The following is a 27,575-nucleotide window of genomic DNA, read 5'->3' as shown; positions in this document are numbered from 1 at the left end:
TGTGACACGCTGTGACACGCTGTGACACGCTGTGACACGTTGTGACACGCTGTGACACGCTGTGACACGTTGTGACACGCTGTGACACGCTGTGACACGTTGTGACACGTTGTGACACGCTGTGACACGTTGTGACACGCTGTGACACGTTGTGATACGCTGTGACACGCTGTGACACGTTGTGACACGCTGTGACACGTTGTGACACGCTGTGACACGTTGTGATATGCTGTGACACGCTGTGACACGTTATGACACGCTGTGACACGCTGTGACGCTGTGACACGCTGTGACACGCTGTGACACGTTGTGATACGCTGTGACACGCTGTGACACGTTGTGACACGCTGTGACACACTGTGACACGCTGTTGTGACACGCTGTGACATGCTGTGACACGTGGTGACACGCTGTGACACGCTGTGACACGTTATGACACGCTGTGACACGCTGTGACACGTTGTGACACGTTGTGACACGCTGTGACACGCTGTGACACGTTGTGACACGCTGTGACACGTTATGAAATGCTGTGACAGTTTATCATCTCCAGAGATGGTGTGCTGGTGAATGAGTTGGGGGGTTTCAGGTAACTTTTCTGATTGGGCAGATATATGAAAGAGCGCTTTTTTTAAATGGTGCTGCAACTTTATGTCAGATTGTATTTATTTGATTGTCATTATTGATCAGTGTGTGTTTATGTGTGCTGAGTGAGCCCATTAGTGATGTGATTCGAACAAGTAGACATTAGAGCTTTACCACCACTTAGTGGTGAAATTTTGAAAAATGAAAGCTTATTTATCCCGGTGTCATTGATCCCATTCCTGTGAAATAAGTCTATTTAGACAAAGAGCATAAAACAAACCTGATACAAACTGTATTGTGTGAATTAAACACAGCCATGGCCTCAGACTTTGTGCCAGGAATGCTGACACAGCGCCTGCTTTGGTTATACGTGGACTGGACAGCCCTCAGCAGCAACCACGGTACCCCCCCATCACCCCCTCCCACAGTACACCATGAGGAACACAATCATAATTATGTCATGTTAATTTCTTTTAATCACTTTAACTATTATCAATAGCTTATGGGTTTTTAAACAGTTTGTGGTGCTTTTAACTACAGTAATGCTTGAACTTGTGTTTCAGCAGTCTCAATTACAATATTTTTAGCTAATTCTATTTTCTGGTATTCTGCATTACAGTGTTTACTTTTTAACCTTGTTTCAGATATTTATACTGCTTTAAAGAATGTTTAAACATGACAGAACTGTAGTAGTCTCAGTTGTATATCAGGTGTTTAAATGACTTATTTTTGCTAATTATTTGAGCTGTTTTTATTGGTTAGAAGTGAAAACCTTGTAAACTGGACTCAACATGTTGACCACAGACCACATGGAGAAGAGACATTTTTACAGAAAATGTTTAATTGTTTAAGGTGTGGAAATGTGTCATGTCTTCAGTCCACCACAGGGAACAGATGATCAAGTTCAAGTAGGTCTTATTGTCATTCGCAGCACATGTGGTACATGAGGTGGAATGAAACTATGCACACAGGGTCCCAGTTACATCCAACAATAGCAAAAATAAAAACTGTAAAAAGAAAGTAAATAAGGATCTAATATGTAAACTAAGAAATACACTAAACACTATTAGTGCAAAACACTACACCGAACAACAGAAGTATGAACGTGAGTCTGTGTGAGTAGATGAGTACGAATGAATGCATACAGCAGCATGAAATAATCAGCAGCATGAGATCAGCAGCAGGGATAATCAGCAGTACATATCACCAATCAAAGTGGCATTACTGTTATTGTTGGGTCCAATGTTCGTGACGTTAAATCATTGAGATTTGTTTTCTAAGAGTTAATTTCTTCTTCTTGGGTACGAGGGGTCGAGAAGCATGAGGGAGAGAACTGGAGGTGGGTATTTTCACTGAAAGACTCACTGTGGTGAGCGGCTTCATTCATTCAAGCTTTATTTATGCACGTGGATTGGTGGAGAAAGGGAGATTAAAGAAAAGGGACCCTTGAAATCCTGATGTGTTTATATTTTGTGGCTACTCAAACCAATCATCTGTGTTTAGCCAGCTGTTAACTGTAAGTTTCTTGATTTTCATGCATAATGTGGAATAAGAGATCAGCATTTTAACAAGTATTTTAACTGAATCTCTGTTTTTTGACAAACTGGAATCTGGACTCAGTGAGTGTGGACTGAAGCCATTTCCATGTTTTTTTATTTTTTGCAAAGTCCATTCTTCTTAAATGTTCCAGCAACAACAGCTGTTAAAAATCAGGTAGGGACACGAACATGTCTGTGTTTTGCCCATCTGTCACCGTTCTGTCCATCTTGTCTGAATTTATGAGATGATTTTTTTGCAGGGGTGTCTCTGAGTTTAATGCTTTTTTGAGATTAGTGATGTTCGGGGATAGTTTGTGAATGCCAAGTGATTTCCTGTGTGTGCAGAGCTCTGCTCTCAGACTTCTTCTTGAGGAAATTAATCTGAGTTCCTGCTATGGAAGATTTAAAATTTTATTTGTTCCAGATCTGAGTTTGTGCTGTATATTTTAAACATGTCACTGTAACTCTGTTATATAAAACAAAAATGTTTCATGTCTATTTGACTCCTTCATTATGTCATCTGTCTTGAACGTGTGTTTGCAGTTTTACCACAGCAGAGGGCACTACTATACATTTAGAGAAAGTCGGATTTTAAAATGTTATTGAACAGTACAATATTGTGTTTAAAAAGGGTTATCAGTTAAAAACACGAGATTTATATATTTTATTATATCACTTAACAAAGCTTGTTTCTCACATCTAATATTTGTTTTCACACACGTAGATGCCTAAAATCCACTGGAATAAAGAAAGAAAAATAAATATAATTCTGACTGACCTCAGTTTATCCTTCTGCCAAAAACATGAACGGATCCTCCGTGTGCAGCTGCTCTCTGAAATCTTGCACCTCGGAGCATCTGTATCAGCGCACCCAAGGATGGGCTCCCCTTGTGAGAAGGACTCGATAAAGAACAGCGCTTCATCCATCATTTGGGTTTCTTTGTCAATTTTCTAAGTGGGTTTTAGTAGAGGCTGAGCTCATTGCATTTTCATTAGAAGCTGATTCGAGCTGGGGCATGGATTGAGACAAGAAGAGTCCAATCTTCGTTGTCGGCCCATAAAACAAAACCCGGACAGTCAACAATCGTCTGGCCACAAATCGGGTTCCCTAATTCCTGAGAGGTCACAGGTGTCTTGGTGGTCTCTTTCACTATTCTCCTTGCACAGTCACTCAGTGTGTGAGAACAGCCTGCTTTTGGTAGATTTACGAATGTCCCATATTTCCTCAATCTCTTGTAGATGGTTTTACAAACTGCCTGGGGGTGTTTAGGCCTTGGAAACCTTTTGGTTTTCATCCCCTGACTTGTACTCTCCAATAATGTTTTCACTCAGTTGAATTAAGAAAGTCAACTTAAATGTGATAATTATTTATGCAGTCATTAGTTGTTTGAACATTTTTGCTATGAATATTTTATTCTATTATGACTGAGAACAGGCAGCACGGTGGCACAACTGGTAGAGCTGCTGCCTCTCAGCGAACAGGTCCCGGGTTCAAATCCCGATCCAAGGGCCTTTCTGGGTGGAGTTTGCATGTTCTCTCCGTGCATGCATGGGTTTTCTCCTGGTAAATGGTAAATGGACTGTACGTATATAGCGCCTTTCTATCTTATTTCAAGATACTCAAAGCACTTTACAACAATCTGTGCCTCACTGACCCATTCATACAGCTCTATACTAGATCTCTACAAAGCTAATTGAACAAATCATTCTAATGAGACTAATCAGAACTTTAGATCACATTCATACACTGATGGGACACACATCGGAGGCTATGAGGGGTTTAGTGTCTTGCCCAGGGAAACTTCAGCATGTGACTTCTGGTGGATTCGAACCCCCAACTCTTGCATTGGAGGACGACTGCTCTAACCACTCAGCCACAGCCACCCCACAAGTACTCCAGTTTCCTCCCACAGACCAAAAACATGCATGTTAGACTGATTGGTAACTCTAAATTGTCCCTAGGTGTGAGTGAGAGAGTGAATGGTTGTTTGTCTCGTTTGTCTCTATGTGTCCCTGTGATGGACTGGAGACCTGTCCAGGGTGTACCCCGCCCCTTGTACAGTGATTGCTGGACATGGGCACCGGCGACCCCCGTGACCAAAAATGGAAGAAGCGGGTAAAAGATAATGGATGGATGGATGACTGAGAACATTTTTCCCTCTTGCTTTAGTAATCCATGCACAAAACATTCTCTTGTCCCGGCCTGAAGATCAGGTTCTCCGACTAGCAGTGCTTGACTGGCATTGACGCCATAAGAACATGCCTAAAACATTCTCTTCTTTCCATCTGGAGGTGGACTCGCCCACTGCTATGGCTCATGTCTATGTATCTGGCTGCAGCTGGCAATAGGAGGGAACGCTCGCTAGATTCTGCTACTGTATAAAAGTCTGCAGCAAGCAATTCTAGAATAGTTCTAGAACTGTGCCGCTCAAGGTGGCAGCATGTTGGAGCAGCTCTGTTACTTTCATTCTGAGATTTTGCTTTTGGAAACTTTAATTCATATTTTTCTGGATGTAAATCACATTTTTTGGATGATTGTTTCCTCTGGTATCAGATGCTGTGCAGCTGGAAGGATTTTTACTGAAACTTTTTTAGTTTTGGACACTTGTTATGATGCGTAACCATGGCAACAAGGCAGTTTTCTACAACCAGCAGCTGATTAACAACTCAAAAGATCAAGTAATGTCTCAACTACAGCCCCAAATCTCAAATGAGTTGAAAAGGATGTTCTGTGGATGCATTCTCATCTACCTGCCAGCTGTGCTCGTGTGTCTGACCACTGAGATCCTGGAACTAGCAGGAAACACGGCTCATGACAGCGGAAGGACAGGATCGCCCCTCGGCACCTACAGCTAGCTAGCTGTCTGCAGCGACGAGGAGCTCGTCAGACTGCTGGGAGGAGTGGCCATCGCTCTGGGAGGAGTTCTGCCCAGCATTCAGGTGGTCCTACAGCTCGGAGGAACCAAGAGGCCAGCCGAGTCTGGGTGGACGAATCGGACAGCATCTGCAGCCAGTTTCTTAGGATCCACTGTGGGATGGACCTTTACAAGAGATCCATCCTGTCTACAGCATCAGCATCTATAACATCTCTTAATGAAATGAGGATAACAAGTTACTACAACAAATAATTTCCCTTTGGGATTAATAAAGTATTTTGGAATTTTATTTTTTAAATTTTTTTATTCTAGTGCGGAGTGGTGGCGCAGCGGCTAGAGGGGGTTGGCATGTGATTGGAAGGTCGCCCGTCAACTCCCCAGACCGACAACATCAAAATGTGGGTGGAAAAGGTTAAACACCCACACCTTCCTCCACCCTCAGTTGCCCCACCCTGGGCCCATGAACAAGGCCCTTAACCCCCCAACCCACCCAGCTTCTTCCCAGGCACCTTTAGATGGCAGCCCACTGCTTCACATGTGCAATGGGAAAAATGCAGAGAATTAATTTTCCCATTGGGGATTAATAGAGCATTAAAAATATATTCAACGTTCATTCTGTGACATGAAGGCTGCACAGAAGTCTGTCGAAGTCAGTCTCCCCACCATCACAGACATCTACACCTCCAGATGCAGGAAGAGGGCCACCTGCATCATGAAGGACCACACTCACCCAGCACACACAGTTTTTGCCCCGCTCCCCTCAGGAAGGAGGTTGTGGAGCATTAAGTGTAGAACCACTAGACTGAGGAACAGCTTCTACCCTGAGGCTGTTAGACTCATGAATCTCTAACTAGAATAATCACTGTGAAAAACCATATCATGTTGCTGCTGATCTGTTTCATGTTGCTGCTGATCTGTTTCAATGTTGATGTGTTCATGCGTGCACATCTGCTCACAGACTCATGTTCATGTTTGTGCTGATGTTCAATGTTTTATGTTATGAGTGCTTAGTGTATATTTAGTTGATGTTTTTCTTAGTTCATATCTTAGATGTTATTACTGTTTTTCTTATACATTTTATTGTTGGATGTAACTGGGACCCTGTGTACATAATTTCGCTCCACCACATGTACCACATGAGGTGCGAATGACAATAAAGAAACTCTGACTCTGATGATCCAAGCATTATGTATCTTTGTATGTAATCTGTCTTGAATGAGTACTTGCAAGTAAAAGGCTGGTTAAAAATCTTCTCCTGCCATTGAATGTGGGTCTTTTATTTAAGCAAAATTAAGAAAGAATATTTTTCTCCAGCATTTTAGTCCATTGAGGCCGGCTGCAACATCTGACCTAAGAACACCAGGCTTGGTGATGTGTACTTAGGCATATTGTTTTTGTACTATTAGTGTTTAGCATATTCTTAGGTTAGTTAGAAGCCTTAGTTGTTAAGATTACATACAATATACTGTAAACAACTATACGTATGAATGAATGAATGTCCAGAGGACCAGATTTAACTTTTTTAGATTTTTCTACCTGGATTATTGAGCTTGCATCAGGATACTGTATACAACTGTTGTCCTGATTCTTCACCAAGCTAATCTTCACGTGGCAAAGAAAACACCACCGTTGAAGAGATCTCAGTTAGTGCCAGTTCCCATGAAGCTCTTGACCAAAACACATGCCCTTTAGCAAACTTTGATGTTTTGTTTTTCCAACCTAAAAACTAAAAAAGTCTATAGGTAAGACTAAGTAGCAGTCAGTATGGGTTTAGAGCAAAAAACTCTACATCAATGGCTCTCATGGAAATAATAGAACAAATAACTACTGCTGTTGATCAAAAACAGTATTGTGTTAGTATTTTTGTTGATTTAAAAAAAGCATTCGATACTATTGACCACACTATTCTCCTTGAAAAATTAAATAAATATGGTATAAGAGGACCAGCATTACACTGGGTATCTAGCTATTTAAAAGATAGGAAACAGTTTGTACAAATGAATGGTGTAAGATCTGACCTGTGCAATATCACTTGTGGAGTTCCTCAAGGCTCTGTACTTGGAACAAAGTTATTTATTTTATATGTGAATGACTTAGTGAATGTATCAGGACTCCTCAAATGTGTCCTTTTTGCAGATGACACCACATTTTTTTGTTTGGGTAAAGATGTAAAACGGATGTTGGAATTGATGAAGACAGAATTTGATAAAATACAAACTTGGTTTAAAATTAATAAATTATCATTAAATTTAGATAAAACTAAATACATGATATTTAGTAACAAAAAGAAAACTGTTGATGATCCATTTAAAATTGAGGGTGTTGAGATTTGTAGAGTTAATGAGATGAAATTTTTGGGTGTAATCATTGATGAACAGCTAACATGGAAAAATCACATCAATTCTGTAAGAACAAAAATATCTAAATCTATTGCAGTACTATACAAAGTCAGGGAATTATTAAATGATAAAGCTCTGTACATGTTGTATAACACAATCATTGTTCCACATTTAATCTATTGCATTGATGTTTGGGGGAAAGCGTGTAAAACATTTACAAAGCCTATTTTTATTTAACAGAAAAGAGCTGTAAGAATTATCACCAGAAATCATTACAGTCACTACAGAGTTATTCATTTTGTACTGTTACTTGAAAATTATTATGATTGAACTAATTGTTTGAAAAAAGGGGCAGATATAATAAGATTTTTTCTTCTTTCTGCTGCGTTTCATTTTAAATCTCTTGTATCTTTTTATATTGTTATGGAATTGTTTAGTATTTTTTTAAATGAATAAACTTTATACCAAAACCAATTTGTTGCTTACAACAGTTCCACATAACACAAATTCAAAATGTCCTAAACTGTTTCTTTAATGGGGGGACTTTCTAAAATTAGCCTAATGTGTGGAAGTTTAAAAAAAAATCTCCGGAAGTCTGAGTCTTTTTTTTTTTTTACATGCTAATATTAGACATGCTTGTTGTCCTTGATTGCAGACAAAACACATTTTGTTCTCGGGCTTCTCATTCATCACCCACTCAGTCTGAATGCATACCTTTAAGCTTTTAGGCCCAGCTTCAGTGATGGCAGCAAAGACGATCCATAAACTCTTCCTAATTCTGTGTGAAAATTCCTATTTATTGACTTTTGAAAGCTGAATTTTACATATATTTTTTATTATGTTTGTTGTTATAACTTTTAACCCACTGGCCTTTGTTGGTTAAAACGAGCCCAAGAAAACACCTAAGGTTGAAAATACAGTTTCTGTTTCACACACACACGCACGCACACACACACACACACACAATAAGAGAATAAGAGAGAGATAGAATGGCCAAGGCTGAAAAGGCATTGTTTTGTCTAAACACAAAAAGGAAATGAGACATTTTCACTATAAAGTAACGGATAAACACACTCATGGATTATCATGAACAAACAGAGCTAGGAACCTTCATTGCCAAACAAAAAATGTTAGAACAAAGGATAACAAATTGTTTTAATCTGTGGGTATTTCATTAAAACATGTACTTACATTAAAAGCATGTTTAGTAATCCCATGTTTAATAAAAAATACTGTCAGTAATATGAGTAAAACAACTGTATGAAGAGCTTCTAGAAACATTGATACGATTTGAGAACTTTTCTCCAAAAAGCTATTCGCTGTGCCAACATGGGCACACAAAATAAAAGAAAAAGAATTGAAAGAAAACACTTGCAGCTTCAATTATCTGAACTTCCAGATGCTGTTTCCTGTTATAGAGGAAGTGAGTGGATTACACTTCAGGAAGTGGCCGTGCCCTCCTGTTTGGGCTCCTTAGACATTGTACTCACTGAGTAAACATGATACCATTTTTTTCAGGTCCACAAAAACGTATCATACGACCTTCCTTTCACCCTGTTACATATTAGATTTTCTGTTGGAAAAATATCTCCAGACCTCTAGTATCCCTATTGGGTCATTGGTCCTGGAGTGTAAAACATGTGGCAGGTGAACAAATACTGTACAGTGAGGGGACTCTGGGTAAAGTCAGTGGGGACACGAGCGGTCAGACAGGTGGAGTGCTGTAGCGGATCTCTGTGTTGAAATTTTCAGGTGTCTTGGGCAACCGAGGTTTCTTCAGCATGTTGTACTTCATGATCACCTCCTCATTAGCGTAGATTGGGGTGTCTGTGTCATCGGAATGGTACCCTGAATGATATCCACTCGTCTGATTGGATGACTCTGAGGCCACTGACTCTTTGCTCTTGGATCGCAGCAGTTGGCTGATGTGACAGTTCATAAAGAAAGAAAAGAGTGATGACCCCCATATAGATAATACGTGAACATCACATATATGCATCATTTGTTTATTTCTCACCTGAAGTTGGGAGTGGTGGGTAGCTGTTGATTTAAACCCAGCCCGCTGTCTGTGTGACCCTCCTGCAGAAGAGACCATTCAAATTACACAGCTCTTTAAATAATACTGGAAAACATTTAGCTTTACTTTTGTTTTTTATTCTTTACAATATTCTTTACAACTTAAATAAAGGTTTAATCTTTTTTAATCATCATCAGTGTTTGTTGTTCATACCAGTTTGTAAAATTTGTCAATTCAATTGTCAAATGTCAAAAATTGCCAAATTAGATTTGGTCCCTGAACTACATATCTACAGCTGATTACTCTCCTTCTAGCAGATTGGAAAAAGAATCTTGAAACATGTTTTCATCAACTGAACTAATGTCGTGTGTGGGAAATAAAACATACCGTATTTGTTGGACATAGGACATATGCATCAAATATTGATCATGACCCACATCAAAGCAACCTTTGACATCAGCGAGGACCCACACCAGTATGCATACTGCAAGAATTGATCAACAATGGATGCCATCTCCTCTGTGGTCCACACTGCTCTCACCCACCAAGACTTCTTCAACATCATGATTCCCCAGATCCTGATGGACAAACTACTCACACTAGGACTAACCTCCTCCCTATGCAACTGGGTCCTAGACTTCTTAACCAACAGGCTGTAGTCTGTGAGGATCTACAACTTCTCCTCCTTCACCATAATCCTCAGCACTGGCTCTGCTCAGGGATGTGTGTTGAGCCCCCTCCTTTTCACTCTGCTCACATATGACTGTGCACCTACCCATCCAGGCTGTCATATTGTAATGTTTGTAGACGACACAGCGGTGGTGGGATGCATCACAAACAACGATGAGTCCAGCTACAGGCAGGAGGTGGAACACCTGGAGAGCTGGTGCAGGAAGAACAATCTCCACATCAATGTGAAGAAGACGAAGGAGATGATTGTGGATTTCAGAAGGAGCAAACCCCCCCCCCCCCCCCCCGCGCACATAGGAGGAACTGCGTTCCAGCTACAAGTATTTGGGTGTACATCTGAATAACAACAGCTGAGGCAACAACACCACCAGCCTGATCAAGAAAGCTCATCAGAGACTCCACTTCCTCAGACGGCTGAGACGAGCTGGTCTGGGAAGCTCAGTCCTCACCTCCTTCTACAGGTGTGCAGTGGAGAGCATCCTGTGCTCCAGCATCAATGTGTGGCATGGAGGCTGCACAGCTGCAGAAAGAAAAGCTTTGCAGAGAGTGGTGAAGGCTGCACAGAAATCTGTCGGAATCAGCCTCCCCACCATCACAGACATTTACACCTCCAAATGCAGGAAGAGAGCCACCTGCATCATGAAGGACCCCACTCACCCAGCACACACTTTTTGCCCCACTCCCCTCAGGAAGGAGGCTGCGGAGCATTAAGTGTAGAACCACTAGACTGAGGAACAGCTTCTACCCTGAGGCTGTTAGACTCATGAATCTCTAACCAGAAAAAATCACTGTAATTCCACTTTAATTGGATATTTGTCTATTTATCTGTGCTGCTGATTACCCATACTGCTGATTTCTTACCCATAAGCAGTTATATTCATACCCATCTGCTCACAACAGACTCATGTTCAGGATGCTGTTTAATACACTGTATTATATTACATTATTATTGTTTAGTATGGTCCTTATCTATTGTTTCTTTTTATACTTTATATTTTTGATATTTTGGGTGTAACTGGGACCATGAGTACACAATTTTGTTCCACCTCATGTACCACGTGTGATGTGAATGACAATAGTCACCTTGAACCTTGAAAATGTACCCTCTTTACCCAGAGAACAGATTTTAAGGAAACTCACAGAAAGGAATCATTGAATGCACATCTACAACTGATTAACTTGTAAAGTCAATTTATATGAATTACATTGTCCTAACTTAAATCATTTTATGTTTTGCCACAGTCCATGTAGGTTTTCTCCAGCTTCCTTTATTACACCAAAAGCATCAATGTTCGAGAAATGGACATTTCTAAATCAACCTGAAGAGAATCACTTACATTATTTTTCAAAGTGCACAAACAACTAAAAAAATGTTTACAGACATATTTTATTCCGTTAATCAAATGCTAGAGGGTGATGTGAAATGTTCTCTGCCGTTGGCATCACGTTGATAGCACAGAAAAAAAGAGACGTTTGTTCAGGGAAATAAAGGGAGGTACTAAAAAAGGTTCTGTGGACGCACTTCAATTAAAATACAGTCATATGAATTTAGTTTGATGTACTAATAACACTAAAGCATGTGACAAGCTGACAATTATAATGATTTGGAAGATCATGTGATTGATTATTTCAAGTCCATGATAATCTGCTGTTTTACTTTACTGTCAGTTCTATTCTATAGCTACACAAACTATAGGAGAACACTAACACACTCAGCACTCCTGCTTCTAAAGCAAAAAGCACCTGTAAAGATTGCAACCAGTCAATCTCACTGCAGTGAGAGTGCCCTCCAAACAACATGGAAAAGACACATTTGTCTTTTTATTTTTCAAAGGTTTTAGATCGAGGGCCGGCACTGGAGGATGGGGCGTGCCAAAGACACCATCTTAGCACCAACATAACTGGTTTGTTCCACTTTGGAGTAAGCTGTTTGGGGGAAGAATCAGTTTTGTGTTGTGTGTTTCCTTGACTGATGAAGCCTTCTGGATGGAAGTTAAAACATTTCAGAAAAAAAAGAAACTGTCCAGATGACCTGACTGAAAAATGTTGGGTTTTAGACAATGTTCCACTTTTACTTTTTAAGTCATTTATAAATACCGGCCCTTCACAAAAAGGATTTAATTTGTCAGGTAAAAAAGAAAAGCACAGATTGCTGTGCCAGTCTTTGATTGTGGGGAATAAAATAGCTTAAACATGGATTGTCTCGTGATCATGCAGTTTGTGCAAGAATGCAGCTGCTAAATATTGCCTTGTAAAAAAATTGACACATTCCTGATGTTTTTTTGTTTGTTTGTTTGTTTGTTTGTTTTTTCAAGAAAATCCTGCAACAGGGGGGATACGTCAGCACAAACAAAATATTCTTCTCACCATGACACTGCTCTGCGCCACAGGGATGTCTTCAAAGGTCTTCAGGCTGAGGGGTTGATTGCATCTCTCACTCTGCTGGGACAGTCTGCACACAGTGGACAGGTGCGCGGTGTTTAACTCTCAGGAGAAGCAGGTGAAGCAGACCGGCCATAGAATCATACTAACCCAAGAGACGATGGGCTGTCGTAGTGAGTTTCTAGGATTGTCCCACTTTGAGGCTGGTTGTACGGGCAGCTAAGGTCCATGGACAATGAACATTTTTCTGCTTCAATGGCTGTCAGTGGAATGTAATCCTTCCCATCCTAAATAACAAGAATGGATCATTTTACCTGAAACTCACAGCTCTTTAACTAGTTCCGTTATTAGCTTATTAAGGAAACGGGTGTTTCCATTATTGTAATTACATTTCTGAGTATTTTTGTTTGTTTCAGATTCAGAAAATGACGACAGATTATTTTCGTGTGAAATTGTTGTTTCAGCTGTAAGTATTTGGAGCACACTAACTGTACCAACATAGAGAAAGACGTGGACTAACATTTAATCAAGATAATCTTTAAGTTTATATTTAAAGAAAATAGTTGATGAAGCTGTAGACTCACAGGAGAATGTTTGTGTTTGTTTTACAGAGGGGACAACTGAAAATGAAGGATATAGTTATGGGTGGACTCATAAATCTTTTGTTTCGACAAACCTGTTGGGCGCTGGCCTGCAGAAGATTTCCCAGATGTTCGACCAGTTCTGCAAATATGGGTCTGTCTGTAGGACACGCCATCCAGCAGTCCAACATGGTCTGGTATCTAATTACATGTGTATGATTGACCTCAGTAAAATAACAGATGATGAAGTAACAACTTTGTTGTGAACTGTTCTGCTATCATTGGAAGTTTGAACTCACATTTCAGTGGTGGCGTATTCTGGAGGTCTCATCCTTGTGCCTTCTTTGAGCCTCCTGCAAAATGACTCATCAATGCAAACTCCTGGGTAGGGTGATGCCCCTGCAGAGATTATGAAACAGGTGATTGGTCAGGTGTAAAGTACTAGCTATGTATGTAAAATATGTTATTAGGTTTAGATTTACCCAAGGAAAAGATCTCCCAAAGAAGAACCCCAAAAGACCAAACGTCACTTTGTGTGGTGTAAACTCGGTCAAAAATAGTTTCAGGAGCCATCCATTTCAGAGGGAGGCGAGCCTATAGCAACCAGAAAAATGTTTTTTTTATTTTTTTTGCACTCTCTACTTTAATGTTGTGATTGCGTGTCCATAAATCAGCATGGAGGCCTCACATCTCCCTTGCGGACATAGTCAGGATCTTTGTAAACATCTCTAGCGAGACCAAAGTCACAAATCTTCACCACGTTGTTCTCTGAGAGGAGTATGTTTCTGGCTGCTAGATCTCTGTGGATACACTACAGAAGACATAGAGGAATGTACAGTAAAGGAATCATAGAGAGAGTTTTGTTACGATACAAGCCCAGGACACCAGAGGTTTCACCTTGCGAGAGGACAGAAACTCCATTCCTTTGGCAACCTGGAAGCTGTATCTTATCAGATCCTCCATGGTCAGATGATCATCAACTGAACTCTCTAGAATCACACATTTTATTTACACAAAGGTGAGGCCTGGTCCAATAACAACACACAAGAATTCAGTAGGATGCAAAAATGAAAAGTGTTATTGTGTTTACCTTCAGGAGAGTCTGTAGTGGTGCCTGAAGTTCTGTCTTCAGCTGTTCCTGTGCAGATGTCCAGCTGAGCAACCTTTTCCAAACCTAGATCCCCTCCAGTCACATCGTCCTCAGCAGATGTCCACCTCTGGCTGTTCACCCGCTTTCTCTGTTCACCACAGTGGGAGCATCAGGTAAACAAAAATGGAGATAGCTAGGTTATTGTTTTTCACCTTCAATTTGCTTTTTTAAGAGTCAGATTCAGAGATTCAGAGATTCTTTATTGTCATTTGCACCACATGTGGTACAGGTGGTGGAAAGAAATGATGTACACAGGGTCCCAGTTACATCCAATAATAAAATGTGAAAGAAAAACACTAATACACTGAACCCCTCATTGCCTCTGGTGTGTGTCCCATCGATGTATGAACGTGATAAAGCTCTATTTAGTCTCATTAGAATGATTTGTTCAATTATCTTTGTATAGATCTAGTAGAGTGCTGCATGAATGGATAAATGAGGCACAGATTGTTGTGTAAAGCGCTTTGAGTATCTTGATCAGATAGAAAGGCGCTATAGGAGTACAGTCCATTTATCATTTAATAAGATCTAAGATATAACTAAGCAAAACATCAGCTAAAAATACGCCAAGCACAAAAAGCATCATAAAAACAGTAAACACAATACGCCGAACATGAGTCTGTGTGAGCAAATGAGCACGAATGAACACAGCAACATGAAACAGATCAGCAGCAACATGAAACAGATCAGCAGCAACATGAAACAGATCAGCAGCAACATGAAACAGATCAGCAGCAACATGATGTGATTTTTCACAGAGGTTATTCTAGTTAGAGATTCATGAGTCTAACAGCCTCAGGGTAGAAGCTGTTCCTCAGTCTAGTGGTTCTACACTTAATGCTCCTCAACCTCCTTTCTGAGGGACAAAAAAAAACATCTGTTAAATCAGTGACTATCAACTGGTGGCTTACAGCAGTCTCAATCTATTTGGCTCCAAGTAATTATAAACAATCAGATTACTTCCACACAGTTCAAGCCTAACTTGATCACTGGCAAATAGGAAAACCTGACACTGAAATATTTACTGTCACTACTGCGCTAATGCACTAAGTAAAATGTGCTGAAAAATGTGGCTCAGGTTTGAATCCAGCATCAAGTGTTCTTTTCTTGTCTTGCATAGTTTGGGCTCTTGGATTGTTTGTTATATTTGAGGTTATTTTGCAAGTGAAGCAGAAGTAAGGTGCAGATGAGTAATCTGCTGAAATAAATGTTATTCTGTACATCTGTGCTTGGTGGCACAGTGACTCAGTTGGTAGCGCTGTTGCCTCTCAACAAGAAGGTTGCCAGATCGATCCCGGCTGGGGGCCTATCTGGGTGGAGTTTGCATGTTCACGAGGAAGAAACCTTTAGCAGAACCAGCTCAGGACAAGCAGCCATCTGCTTCGACCGGCTGGGTTTTATAGGAACAGATACACAATGGCAGGTCAAGAACCACATGTTAAGATAAAAATAGTATCAAATGAAAACTATTCAATTTTAGCAATTCATTAAATTAAATGAGGTCAATTTGTCCTCTAGTAGTCTAAGCTTAAGACAGCATAACAAACCAACTCTACTTACAGGATTTATCAAAAAGAAAAGTCTTAAGCCCAGTCTTAAAACTGGACAATGTGTCAGCCTTAAGGACAGAAACTGGAAGGTGGTTCCACAAGAGAGGAGCCTGAGAACTGAAACATCTTCCTCCCATTCTGATTTTGGAAACTCTAGGAACCACAAGTAAACCTGCAGTCTGAGAGTGAAGTGCTCTGTTAAGAAAATATGGAACAATAAGATCTGTAATATACTATGGAGCAAAGTTGTTAAGAGCTTTGTAGGTTAGAAGTAAGAGTTTGAATTCTATTCTGGATTTGACAGGGAGCCAATGGAGAGAAGCTAAAACTGGAGAGATATGATCTCTCCCAGTAACTCCAGTTAAGACTCTAGCAGCAGCATTTTGGATCAACTGAAGACGTTTTAAAGAAGTATTTGGACACCCAGATAATAAACCATTGCAATAGTCCAGTCTAGACGTGACAAATGTATGAACCAGGTTTTCTGCATCATTTTTAGATGAGATGTTTCTAATGTTAGTGATATTACACAGGTGGAAGAAGGCAATTCTAGTAATGTTTTTAATGTGGGGGATAAAAGACATGTCCTGATCAAAAATAACACCAAGATTTTTAACATTAGAGTTGGAGGACAGATTAATGTCATCCAAGAAGGGTGAAAGACTGAACAATTTATTCCTAAGATGCTCGGGTCCAAAAACCAAAACCTCAGACTCAAGTCTGTATTCCAAAGCAAAAAAATAAATAAAAACAGGGTCATCCAGGTTTTTATGTCCATGCTTCTAGTCTAAGTAGCTGATCAGATTCATTGGGTTTTATGGACAAATATATTTGTGTATCATCAGCATAACAATGAAAATGTATCCCATGCTGTTTATTAACTTTACCTAATGGAAGCATATATAACATAAAGAGTATTGATCCAAGAACTGAACCCTGAGGAACTCCATGACTAACTTTGGTGTGTGATGAAGATTCATGATTTACATTTATAAATTGGAATCTATCAGAAAAATATGATTTAAACCATTTTAGAGCCATTCTTATAATTCCAATATCATATTCAAGTTTCTCTAGTTGAATATTGTGATCAACTGTATCAATTGCAGCACTGAGGAACAATATGAGTTCTGTCCTGACCATGGAACACTGGATCAGCTCTTTACCCTCACTGGGGTCCTCAAGGAGTCATGGGAGTTTGCCCATCAAGTCTACATGTGTTTTGTAGACTTGGAAAAAGCATTTGAGCGTGTTCCTCGGGGTACACTGTGGGGGGTACTCCGTGAGTATGGGATTGGGGGGCCTTTGTTACGGGCTGTTCGGTCCCCATGAAAGCGGTGCGAGAGTTTGATTCGCATTGCCGGCAGTAAGTCGGACCCCTTCAGGGTGGAAGATGGACTCCGCCAGGGCTGCCCATTGTCACCGATTCTGTTCATAACTTTTATGGACAGAATATCTTGGTGCTGTCATGGGGCGGCGGGATTCTGGTTCGGTGGCCTCAGGATTCTATCTCTGCTCTTTGCAGATGATGTAGTCCTGTTGGTATCATCATGCCGTGATCTTCAGCTCTCACTGGAGCTGTTTGCATCCGAGCGCGAAGCGGATGGAATGAGAATCAGCACCTCCAGATCTGAAGCCATGGTCCTCAGTCAGAAAAGGGTGGTTTGCTCTCTTTAGGTCGAGGGTGATGTTCTGCCGCAAGTGAAGAAGTTCAAGTATCTTGGGGGTTTGTTCAGGAGTGAGGAAAGAATGGACCGTGAGATTGGCAGACGGATTGGTGCAGTGTCTGCAGTATTGCGGACTCTGTACTGGTCCGTTGTGGTAAAGATGGAGCTGAGCTTAAGACAAAGCTCTCTGTTTATTGGTCAGTCTATGTTCCTACCCTCACCTATGGTCATGAGCTCTAGGTAGTGACCGAAAAAATGAAATCATGGATACAAGCGATTGAAATGCGTTTCCTCCACAGGGTAGCTAGAATTTTCTTTAGAGATAAGGTGAGAAGTTCAGTCATCCGGGAGAAACTCGAAGTAGAACCGCTGCTCCTCCACATTGAGAGGAGCCAGTTGAGGTGGTCCAGGAATCTGGCAAGGATGCCCCCTGGGCACCTCCCTAGGGAGGTGTTTCGGGCATGTCTGATTTGGGAGGAGACCCTGGGGAAGACCCAGGACATGCTAGAGAGACTATGTTTCTGGGTTGGCCTGGGAACCCCTTGGGGTCCCCACAGAAGAGCTAGAAGAGCTGGCTGTGGATAGAGATGTCTGGGCCTCCCTGCTCAAGCTACTGCCCCAGCAACCCGACTTCGGAACAAGCAGAAGATAATGGATGAATGGATGGACGAACTGAGTCCTGTAGAGTGATGTGGACTGAATGACTAATTGTGGGTTACACACTGACCTTATAGGGGCTGTACTCTCCACGTTTGCTCTTTAAGTAGCTGGATAGGTTTCCATGTTTACAGTACTCAACAATCACCATCAGCGGCCCTGCAGGGATGAACAGGAGCAGAGTTGATAGAAATAAAACAGAAAGCATGGGTGATACAAAAAAGATAATACTCTCCACCATAAGTATAACAGATGAAGACTCACCCCCCGGTTTGGTGCAGGCTCCAAGCAGGTTGACAACATTTAGATGATGGCCAATGTGAATGAGTATTTTTAGCTCTGACATCAAGGCACGATACTCGCTGGAAGTGGCTCCCTCTATGGCACAGTGAGAGAAGTGTCAGTGTAATGTGTATTATTTGCACTTGTCATGATCAATACCTCTCCTGTGGGAATGTTCTGTAATGTCCTTCTGCTCATGTTATGATGTGTGATATTAACGGTCCCATGTGATCATGCCTACTGTGACAAATCAGTGAGGAACAGAAAGAACTGGTTGTTTTGATTTCCTAAAGGGTTGATTGATGACATTGATATGATAGAGTTGATATAATATGTTGATATGTCTCAGGAAGTCCACTCTTTCCTGTTTGCAAGCGGACCTTTCGATAATGGCTCAAAACATGGAGGAGAGGAGATAAAGCCTAGGCTAGAAGATTTCTCTATAAAACTATTTTGTCCGGTCCAGAGAGTTAGAGCAGCTCAGGGTTTCACATAGATGAGAATGCTGATAAGAGTGTAATTGTCACGGTCAGCGGCCCCCGCTGCCCCCCCCCCATCTGCCTAAGCCTCTGCTTTCTCCTTCAAGCTGCAACCAGGAACCAACTGTCACGGTCAGCGGCCCCCGCTGCCCCCCCATCTGCCTAAGCCTCTGCCTTCTCCTTCAAGCTGCAACCAGGAACCAACATTAATATCTTCAAACAATCATCCCACAAACTAAATCATTTCCTTCCATTTCAAGGTTCTGTCTCTGTCTGCTCTTTATATTTTTGTTGTTCTGCTCTGTGTGTGATTTTCTGTTTATCTGATTCTGTTATTTTCCACTCAATCCTCAGTCTGCCTCTCCACTCAGTCTTTATCATTCGCACCTGTCCTTCATCAGCCACCTGCCCAGGTGCTTTCATTACTCACTCTCCCTCTGTCTCATAAAAAGCCTTTCTCTCCTTCACTCCTTGTCCGGTGATTGTTCTGTGTTCACAGATTTCTCAGTCCTCCTCTGTCTTGTCAGTTTTTTGTCCATCTGATGATCTGCTCTGCCTAGTTTCTGATCCTGTCTGCCAAAGTAAGTTTTGCTGCACCGACAGCCTTTTGTTTTGTTATTTAAAATAAATTATTTTTATTTTAAACTCCTGCCTCACTCGCCTCCCTGCAATTGGGTTCCAACCTCGAGGATCGTGACAGTAATCTTGTATTTTGCATGTTCTGTGAAGCACTGCTCTCCAAAGCTTTGTGAATAAATCTGATGAACTACACCTTGATCTGTTTTGGGAATCTCCTTTTTTCCACAACAGAAGCCCAAGAGTTTTCACTGTGCATAATGTTTGTATGAAAGAAAAGGAAGGACAAACTGACCCTTCAGCATTTTCACTGCAACAGTTGTGCAGGTGGTAGCTTTCTCAATCCCAAATGCAGCCGCCTCTACCACCTGACCAAATGCCCCTCGTCCCAGTGGGTCACCTATAATGAAAAACACTTGTCACGATTCATTAACATGCTTTTTGTTTGTTCCAGTATTGTTGCACATGTGAAAGCAAAACTTTATTATGCAAGACCTTTGTTTAAAATTGTGGCATGCAAGGTGGTGGACCACTCCTCTATGAAATGTCACCTTGTTGGTGGGGAGTTTGTGCCAGAATGATCCTAGGAGCTATGATGTTGGGGCAATTGTCCCTGACGTGTGCTGGTGAAGATTATCAGTCATCCAGAACAAGGTAAATTCTAAAATGTTCAATACAAAAACAACTGGACTTTGTAACAGAAGACGTTTCGCTCCTCATCCGAGGAGTTTTCTCAATTCAAAGAGCAGTGAGTGAGGGGTTCAGGTTATAAGGCTGAGATAAGATACACATACATATGTAGATTGACAAGTCACACCTCAACACCTTAACAGTAGGGGGTTCTTAAGGTCTGTGTTACTCTAATTCACAGATAAGGCCCCGCTGTTCCTTAGATAGAGAACTTTACTAATTGGCTTTTATGTATGTGAATGTTCCTGTAAAGTGGCCTGAGAGAACTTTGTTGTGATTTGGCGCTATATAAATAAACTGAATTGAGTTGAATTTAATTGTTCCCATCAGGTGTGAAAACTGGCTGGGAATCAGTCCTAAAGTTGCATTATAAGTTTTTGAAAGTCGAAATCTCAGGCCTCCTCCTCTGTTAAGAGATGGTTTCTGTCTTTTAACATAAATTGCTTCCTTCACCCAACTCTCAAACCGTCTGTGTTCTAGGTCAAAAATGTACACATTTTGGTCCTCAAAAGAGAGTCCCTTATCCATTTCTTTTAATTTACCCTTTATTTATACAGGTAGTCTCATTGAGCCACGAGAACTCATTTTCAAGAGAGACCTGTTTAGGGATTGGGGGATGAGGGTGGGTGATGGGGGTTAAGGGCCTTGCTCATGGGCCCAGAGTGGGGCGAATGAGGGTGGGGGCAGGTTGTCGTGCTTCACCTACCCCACCCACATTTTTGATGTTGTTGGTACCGGGGCTTGAACCAGTGATCTTCTGATCACAGGCCCACCTTCTCTAACCTCTGCGCCACCACTCCCCAAAGGTAACTCCCCATGAGGTGGAGGTGAACAGCTGAGTTTTGTCCTGAGGAGGTGGCTCTCCTGTGTTGAGCCATGCGTCTGTGAAGAGTCTGTTTAGTTTCCCCAATGTAGAGGTCTGGACAGTCCTCGCTGCATTGGACCGCATACACTACACCACTCTCATTGTGTATGGGTGTTTTGTCCTTAGGGTGGACCAGCCTCTGTCTGAGAGTCCTGCTGGGTTTGAAGTGTACTGGGAAGGTGTGTTTGTTGAAGATCCTTCTGAATTTCTCTGATACTCCAGCAACATAAGGGATGACAATGTTTTTCTGTGTGTTGTTCTCCTTTTTCTGTTTATTAGTGTGTTTTGTAGATTTCCTTGCTGACTTGACAAAAGCCCAGTTAGGATATCCACATGTTTGGAGAGCTTCTTGGATGTGTTTCTGATCCTTTTCCTTCCCTTCTGTCTTCGTGGGGATGCGTTCGGCTCGATGCTGTAAAGTTTTGATGACAGAGAGTTTGTGTTCCAGTGGATGGTGGGAGTCAAACAGAAGATACTGGTTTGGTTTTCTGTAAACTTCAATGTTGAGGTTGTCCTCTCTTTCCCTCTGAAACAAACATTCCAAAAAAGGCAGCTTGTTGTCGTTTGCATCCTCTCTGGTGAACTTGATGTTTTTATTGACCGAGTTAATGTGTCTGGTGAACGCTTCTATTTCCTTGGCTAGGATTTTGACCCAGGTATCATCCACATATTGGAACCAGTGGCTTGGCGTTGTTTCCTCATAGTGTCATGCTTTTGCCCCTCACAGCCTGTCGTTTTTGTGTTTTCTCCTGCCAAGCTCTGCCTGTTCCTGTCACTCACTCTCACCCCGCAATCAAGCTCATGCTCTACACCTGTTCTCCACCATACTTAAACACCCTGCATTCACTCAGTCAGTGCCAGATTCTCAAACCTTTCAAGCAGTAGAAATCCAGCATACCTGATCTTGTCTCTTGCCATGACTCCTCACCTGTTTTTGACTCCTCGCCTTGCCTGAACCCTCTTGGATTTTGTCTGCCTATCTGCCCATGGTTTCTGACTCTGTGCCTTTCCATTTTTGACCATGTCTTTTGGATCACGACTCGGCCCTGTTCTCGCTTCTCCTCTTCTATGGTTTTTGACCCCTGCAACGACTCACAGACCACAATTCTGGATTTCCCTATTCTGGACCTCAAGTCCTTTAATCTGCTCCACTGCAGCAACCTGCTCTTCTGGAGGGACATCACCAACTGCAGTGTGACTACAGACTCTGCTGCAACATCAAGACAGAAGGTTAGTGCAGACACCAACATTCACCTGCACGTCCAGAACTTAGTCAAAGCCACTAACTCTTCTGTCTTGACAGATTGGACCTGGCCCAGGACCCAGACCTCCACCAGAGTTTTTCCTGTTCACAATAAAATTGTTAAACTGCTCTTGGGCTTGTTGTTGATGCTGCTGATCCAAAACCCAGATCTTGTCACATGGGAGTTTAGGGCTCTCTGTTCCACTTCCTCCATGTAGAGATTGGCAACAATGGGTGACACTGGAGATCCCATGGCACAGCCGTGCTTCTGTCTGTAAAAACTTTCATTGAACTTGAAATAAGTGGTGGAGAGGCAGAGATCCAACAGGGTGCAGGTCTGGGGTGAAGTTAGTCCTGTTAAGTCCTTGTCTTGTACAAGTTGTTTTCTGATGGTTTCTAGTGCTTCAGAAATGGGTATGCAAGTGAAAAGAGAAGTCACAACATATGATACAAGGGTTTCTCCTGGGGTTAGCTCCTGGGGATGCCTGGTCAAAATCCAAGCCAAGGAAATAGAAGTGTTCACCAGACACATTAACTCGGTCGATAACAACATCAAGTTCACCAGAGAGGATGCAAACGACAACAAGCTACTTTTTTTGGACTGCTTGGTTCAGATGGAAAGAGATGACAACCTCAACATTGAAGTTTACAGAAAACCAACCCACACAGACCAGCATCTTCTGTTTGACTCCCACCATCCACTGGAACACAAACTCTCTGTCATCAGAACTTTACAACATCGGGCCGAACGCGTCCCCACAAAGACAGAAGGGAAGGAAAAGGAACAGAAACATATCCAAAAAGCTCTTCAAACATGTGGATATCCTAACTGGACTTTTGTCAAGTCAGTGAGGAAATCTACAAAACACACTAATAACCAGAAAAAGGAGAAGAACAGACGGAAAAACATTGTCATCCCTTATGTTGCTGGAGTATCAGAGAAATTCAGAAGGATTTTCAACAAACACAACATCCCAGTACATTTCAAACCCAGCAGGACTCTCAGACAGAGGTTGGTCCACCCTAAGGACAAAACACCCATACACAAACAGAGTGGTGTAGTGTATGTGTTCCAGTGCAGCGAGGACTGTCCAGACCTCTACATTGGGGAAACTAAACAGCCTCTTCACAGACGCATGACTCAACACAGGAGAGCCACCTCCTCTGGACAAAACTCAGCTGTTCACCTCCACCTCACAGATAAGGGACACTCTTTGAGGACCAGAATGTGCACATTTTGGACCGAGAACACAGATGGTTTGAGAGGGGGGTGAAGGAAGCAGTAAAAAGAGAAAAAACATCTCTTAACAGAGGAGGAGGCCTCAGATTTCAATTTTTAAAAACATATAATGCAACTTTAAGACTGATTCCCAGGCAGTTTTCACACTTGATGGGAACAGAGGGGTCTCATGTGTGAATTAGAGGAACAAAGACCTTAAGAAACCCCTACTGTTAAGGTGTGAGGTGTGATTTGTCAATCTACATATATATGTGTATCTTATCTCACTCAGCCTTATAACCTGAACCCACTGCTCTTTGAATTGAGAAAGCTCCTCGGATGAGGGGCGAAACGTCTTCTGTTACAAATAAAGTCCAGTTGTTTTTGTATTGAACACTTTTGAATGTCCCTGACATGGTTGCCCAAGACAGATTGCCGGGAAAAAATTTCGAAAGTTTAAACAACTGTTTGAGTGGCTATCATGAAGTTGGTCTGAGATGTGTTGTCAGAACAGCTCAAAACTGTCAAAATTTAAAACAAGTTTGTAAAACTGATTTAGAACATTTTGATCGAGAACCTCTCCAAATGTTATTTCAAGAGAGAGTTCAAATTCAAGAGAGCGAGAAAGAAAAAATATATATATAAATTAAAAAAATAAAAATAAATAAAAAAGACAGAATTTCCCTTTCTTTAAGCCTAATTATTAGCATCTTCATTAACTATCCATCCATCCATCCATTTTCTTTACCCGTTTATTCCATTTTGGGTCACGGGGGTCGCTGGTGCCCATGTCCAGCAATCACTGTGCGAGGGGCGGGGTACACCCTGGACGGGTCGCAAGTCCATCACAGGGACACACAGAGACAAACGAGACAAACAACCATTCACTCTCTCACGCACACCTAGGGACAATTTAGAGTTACCAATCAGCCTAACATGCATGTTTTTGGTCTGTGGGAGGAAACCAGAGTACCCGGAGAAAACCCACGCATGCACGGAGAGAACATGCAAACTCCACCCAGAAAGGCCCCTGGACCGGGGTTTGAACCAAGGACCTGCTCGCTGAGAGGCAGCAGCTCTAACAGTTGTGTCACCGTGCTGCCCCTTCATTAACTATATAATACAAATTGTAAGATAAATAAATAAATAAAAATAAAGCCAAAAGTGGGAAATCATTTCCATGACAACCTTCAAACTGACCTAAAAATCACCAGAAAAATGGTAAACAGACATATCCTGATGCATGCTCAATAATCCAGGTAGAAAAATCCAAAAAAGTTCAATCTGGCCCTCTGGACATTGAAAAAAAACAAAAAAACACTAAGCAACAAAAAATGTAGAAACGTTTCGTCTCTCATCCGAAAGACTTCCTCAGTCTGAGGTGCTGTATTCAGCTCAGTCTCTTAAATAGCACCTCTCAGAGTGGATCAACCAGTTTTGCTGCTGACAACCAAAACCAGCTGATCACATGCTCAAGAAGGACCATCAGCCTAACAATGGATCATTAGCACACTGATGGCTGTTTACTATTCACAGAGGGCTGAGTGATACTAGCAATCACAGCATTGTAAGAGGGGGACAGTTGAACCCGGAGGCCTCCACCCCTGTTTAATGATGGACGGTTTCTTTTCACAAAGATGGCCTCCTTTACTCCTCTCAAACCATCGTTCCTCTCTGTCCAGGATGTGAACATCTTCATCCCTGAAAGAGTGACCGCTGGCCTGGAGATGAGTGTAGACCGCAGAGTCCTGGCCTGATGATGTTGATCTTCTGTGCTGGGCCATCCTTTTGGCCAGTGGCTGTTTTGTTTCCCCGATGTAAGACTGATCACAGCCCTCCTGACACTGAACAGCATACACAACATTACTCTGTTTGTGCCGGGGGACTGGATCTTTGGGATGAACCAGTCTTTAATGTATTTTGGGGTTTAAAAGCCACTGGGACGTTATGTTTAGAAAATAAACGTCTCAGTTTCTCTGATACTCCCTCAACATATGGAATGACCACTGGTCTGGGTTCCTTCTTTTAACCTGTTGGCTGACTGGAGTCCTGTTTGGGTTTCTTCTCTGCTTTCAGGAAGGCCCAGTTAGGATATCCACATTGCTCTAGAGCCTGTCTTGTGTGGGATTTCTCCTTCTGCCTGGCTCCTGAGTTAGTGGGGATGCTGTCTGCTCTGTGGTACAGAGTCCTGATGACTCCTAACTTGTGCTCCAAAGGGTGATGGGAGTCAAACTGCAAATACTGGTCTGTGTGGGTGGGTTTGCGGTACACCTCAGTTTGCAAATGTCCTCTATCAGAGACTGAGACCTCACAGTCCAAGAAAGCCAACTTGCTATTTTTTACATCTTCTCATGTGAACTTGATGTATTTATCCACAGAGTTGATGTGGTCAGTAAAATGTTGGACTTCCTGAGATTTAATTTTAACCCAGGTGTCGTCAACATACCTGAACCAATGACTTGGTGGTGTCCCTGAAAAGGACGTCAAGGCTCTCTTTTCTACCTCCTCCATGTACAGGTTGGCAACAATAGGAGAAACTGGAGACCCCATAGCACACCCATGTTTCTGCCTATAATATTGCTCCCCATATGTGAAGTAGGTTGACTGCAGGCACAGTTTCAAGAGTTGACACAGTTGTTCTGTGGAAAGTGTGGTCCTGCTGCTCAGAGTGGTGTCTGATTTTAATTTTAAACTGACCACCTCTACTGCATCATCAACAGGAATGCACGTAAAGAGTGATGTGACATCAAAAGAGACCATTGTTTCATCAGTCTCCATGATGACATCCCTCACCTTATCCACAAAGTCCATGGTGTTCTGTATGTGGTGTTCTGAGCTGCCAACTTCTTGAGCATGTGAGCTGCTGGTTTTGGTTGTCAGCAGCAAACTGGTTGATCCACTCTGAGAAGGTGCTATTTAAGAGACTGAGCTGAATATAGCACCTCAGACTGAGGAAGTCTTTCGGATGAAAGACGAAACGTTTCTACATTTTTTTGCTTTGTTTTGTTGATTTTTATTTATTTATTTTTTTTTTATGTCCAGAGGACCAGATTGAACTTTTTTGGGTAAACAGACATACAAAATGCAGGTCAAACATTCAAAAAAATCTCTGAAGTTGAAGCATTTTGTGGGCAAAGTATGAGAAAAATTCTGAGATTTAATAGACATCTGCTCATCTTTTACTCACTAATTACAGATATTAGCAAGAGTTTGGGCAAGGCATGCCCCAACTTTTCCACGTGAGTCTATCCACCTTGTTCCTGGGGGCTATACTGTATAAATGATGATGGGCACAACTTCCTGCCATTCAGGAAGTAGCAGTAAGCTAAAAAACAAACAACTAGTTAACCATGGTTACGAAGCATGGACCGCGGTTTATTTGAACGTAATTTGCATTCAGTTTAGCAGATAAAATACTGTTTTTGTTTTGATAACATTTATTTAACAACCATAAAGTTTACTAAAATAGGCGTGCTGAGTTCAGGTACCTGTTGTGTTCACGACTGCTTGAACAACCAGACCAAACTAAATCAGTGGCTACAACAACAGAGTTTGAACACGGACCCAAAACAAAAAGAGTGTTCTTGTGAAAAGAGGTGTAGTTTCCATCACCTACCTACAGATGAGGAATTAAGAAGAATGTGGCTGAAAAATGTGAACTTAAAGAGACCACCCAAAACGCTGCATGTGAGCTCATTTCACTTTGTTGACAAACAGACGATGAAGGAAAACCTGCATTCTACATTGTGGCTGGAGTATGATAAACCACTGGAGAAGAGACAGCGGACCCTCAGAAGGATTGAAAACAGTGTGATGAGAAGTTCAGGTATGATTTCAAGTGTATGGAGGGTACAGCATTATAGTTCTTTTTTTGTCTTCAGTTTTATGATTTTCTCTGCAATTAACCCAAGCTCGGTGATGGAGGACTTTAAGTCTTTGGCTGTGCTCTGTGTCTGCTTTAAGGTAAATAAGATTGTGTCCCACCTCTTTTAACAAAACACCACCAACCTTATTACTGTGTAGTTACTAATACACCTCAGAGCTTTTCAGGTTGTTCATCACTTCACTGTCAGAAGAACCGAGTCAATTAAATAGCAAAATATGCTAGTAGATGTAGCTGAATATGCTAATAGATGTAGCTGAATATGCTAGTAGATGTAGCTAAATATGCTAGTAGATGTAGCTGAAT

The 27,575-nt window shown here is 41.7% G+C and overlaps 1 protein-coding gene across 1 annotated transcript in view; it reads right to left on the bottom strand.

The window, feature by feature from the left end:
• Window positions 1-8,994: 8,994 nt before the first annotated feature.
• Window positions 8,995-27,575, bottom strand: part of kdr (kinase insert domain receptor (a type III receptor tyrosine kinase)) — a 45,288-nt gene continuing 26,707 nt past the window's right edge. Inside the window, exons 18-30 of the mRNA XM_037675050.1 lie at window positions 19,665-19,769; window positions 18,297-18,410; window positions 18,103-18,191; window positions 14,099-14,246; window positions 13,906-13,997; window positions 13,697-13,819; window positions 13,491-13,602; window positions 13,308-13,407; window positions 13,104-13,209; window positions 12,578-12,714; window positions 12,413-12,497; window positions 9,356-9,417; window positions 8,995-9,260 (exon numbers count right to left, since the gene is read on the bottom strand). Coding sequence (XP_037530978.1) covers window positions 9,044-9,260; window positions 9,356-9,417; window positions 12,413-12,497; window positions 12,578-12,714; window positions 13,104-13,209; window positions 13,308-13,407; window positions 13,491-13,602; window positions 13,697-13,819; window positions 13,906-13,997; window positions 14,099-14,246; window positions 18,103-18,191; window positions 18,297-18,410; window positions 19,665-19,769 — 1,490 coding nt within the window. The 3' untranslated portion in view covers window positions 8,995-9,043. The remainder of the gene's footprint in view (window positions 9,261-9,355; window positions 9,418-12,412; window positions 12,498-12,577; window positions 12,715-13,103; window positions 13,210-13,307; window positions 13,408-13,490; window positions 13,603-13,696; window positions 13,820-13,905; window positions 13,998-14,098; window positions 14,247-18,102; window positions 18,192-18,296; window positions 18,411-19,664; window positions 19,770-27,575) is intronic.

Source organism: Nematolebias whitei, chromosome 3, assembly GCF_014905685.2.
Source record: "Nematolebias whitei isolate Nwh7 chromosome 3, NemWhi1, whole genome shotgun sequence".
NCBI classification, from domain to species: domain Eukaryota; kingdom Metazoa; phylum Chordata; class Actinopteri; order Cyprinodontiformes; family Rivulidae; genus Nematolebias; species Nematolebias whitei.
The sequence above is the reverse complement of the archived record's forward strand: the minus strand, read 5'-3'. Positions and strand labels throughout refer to the sequence as shown.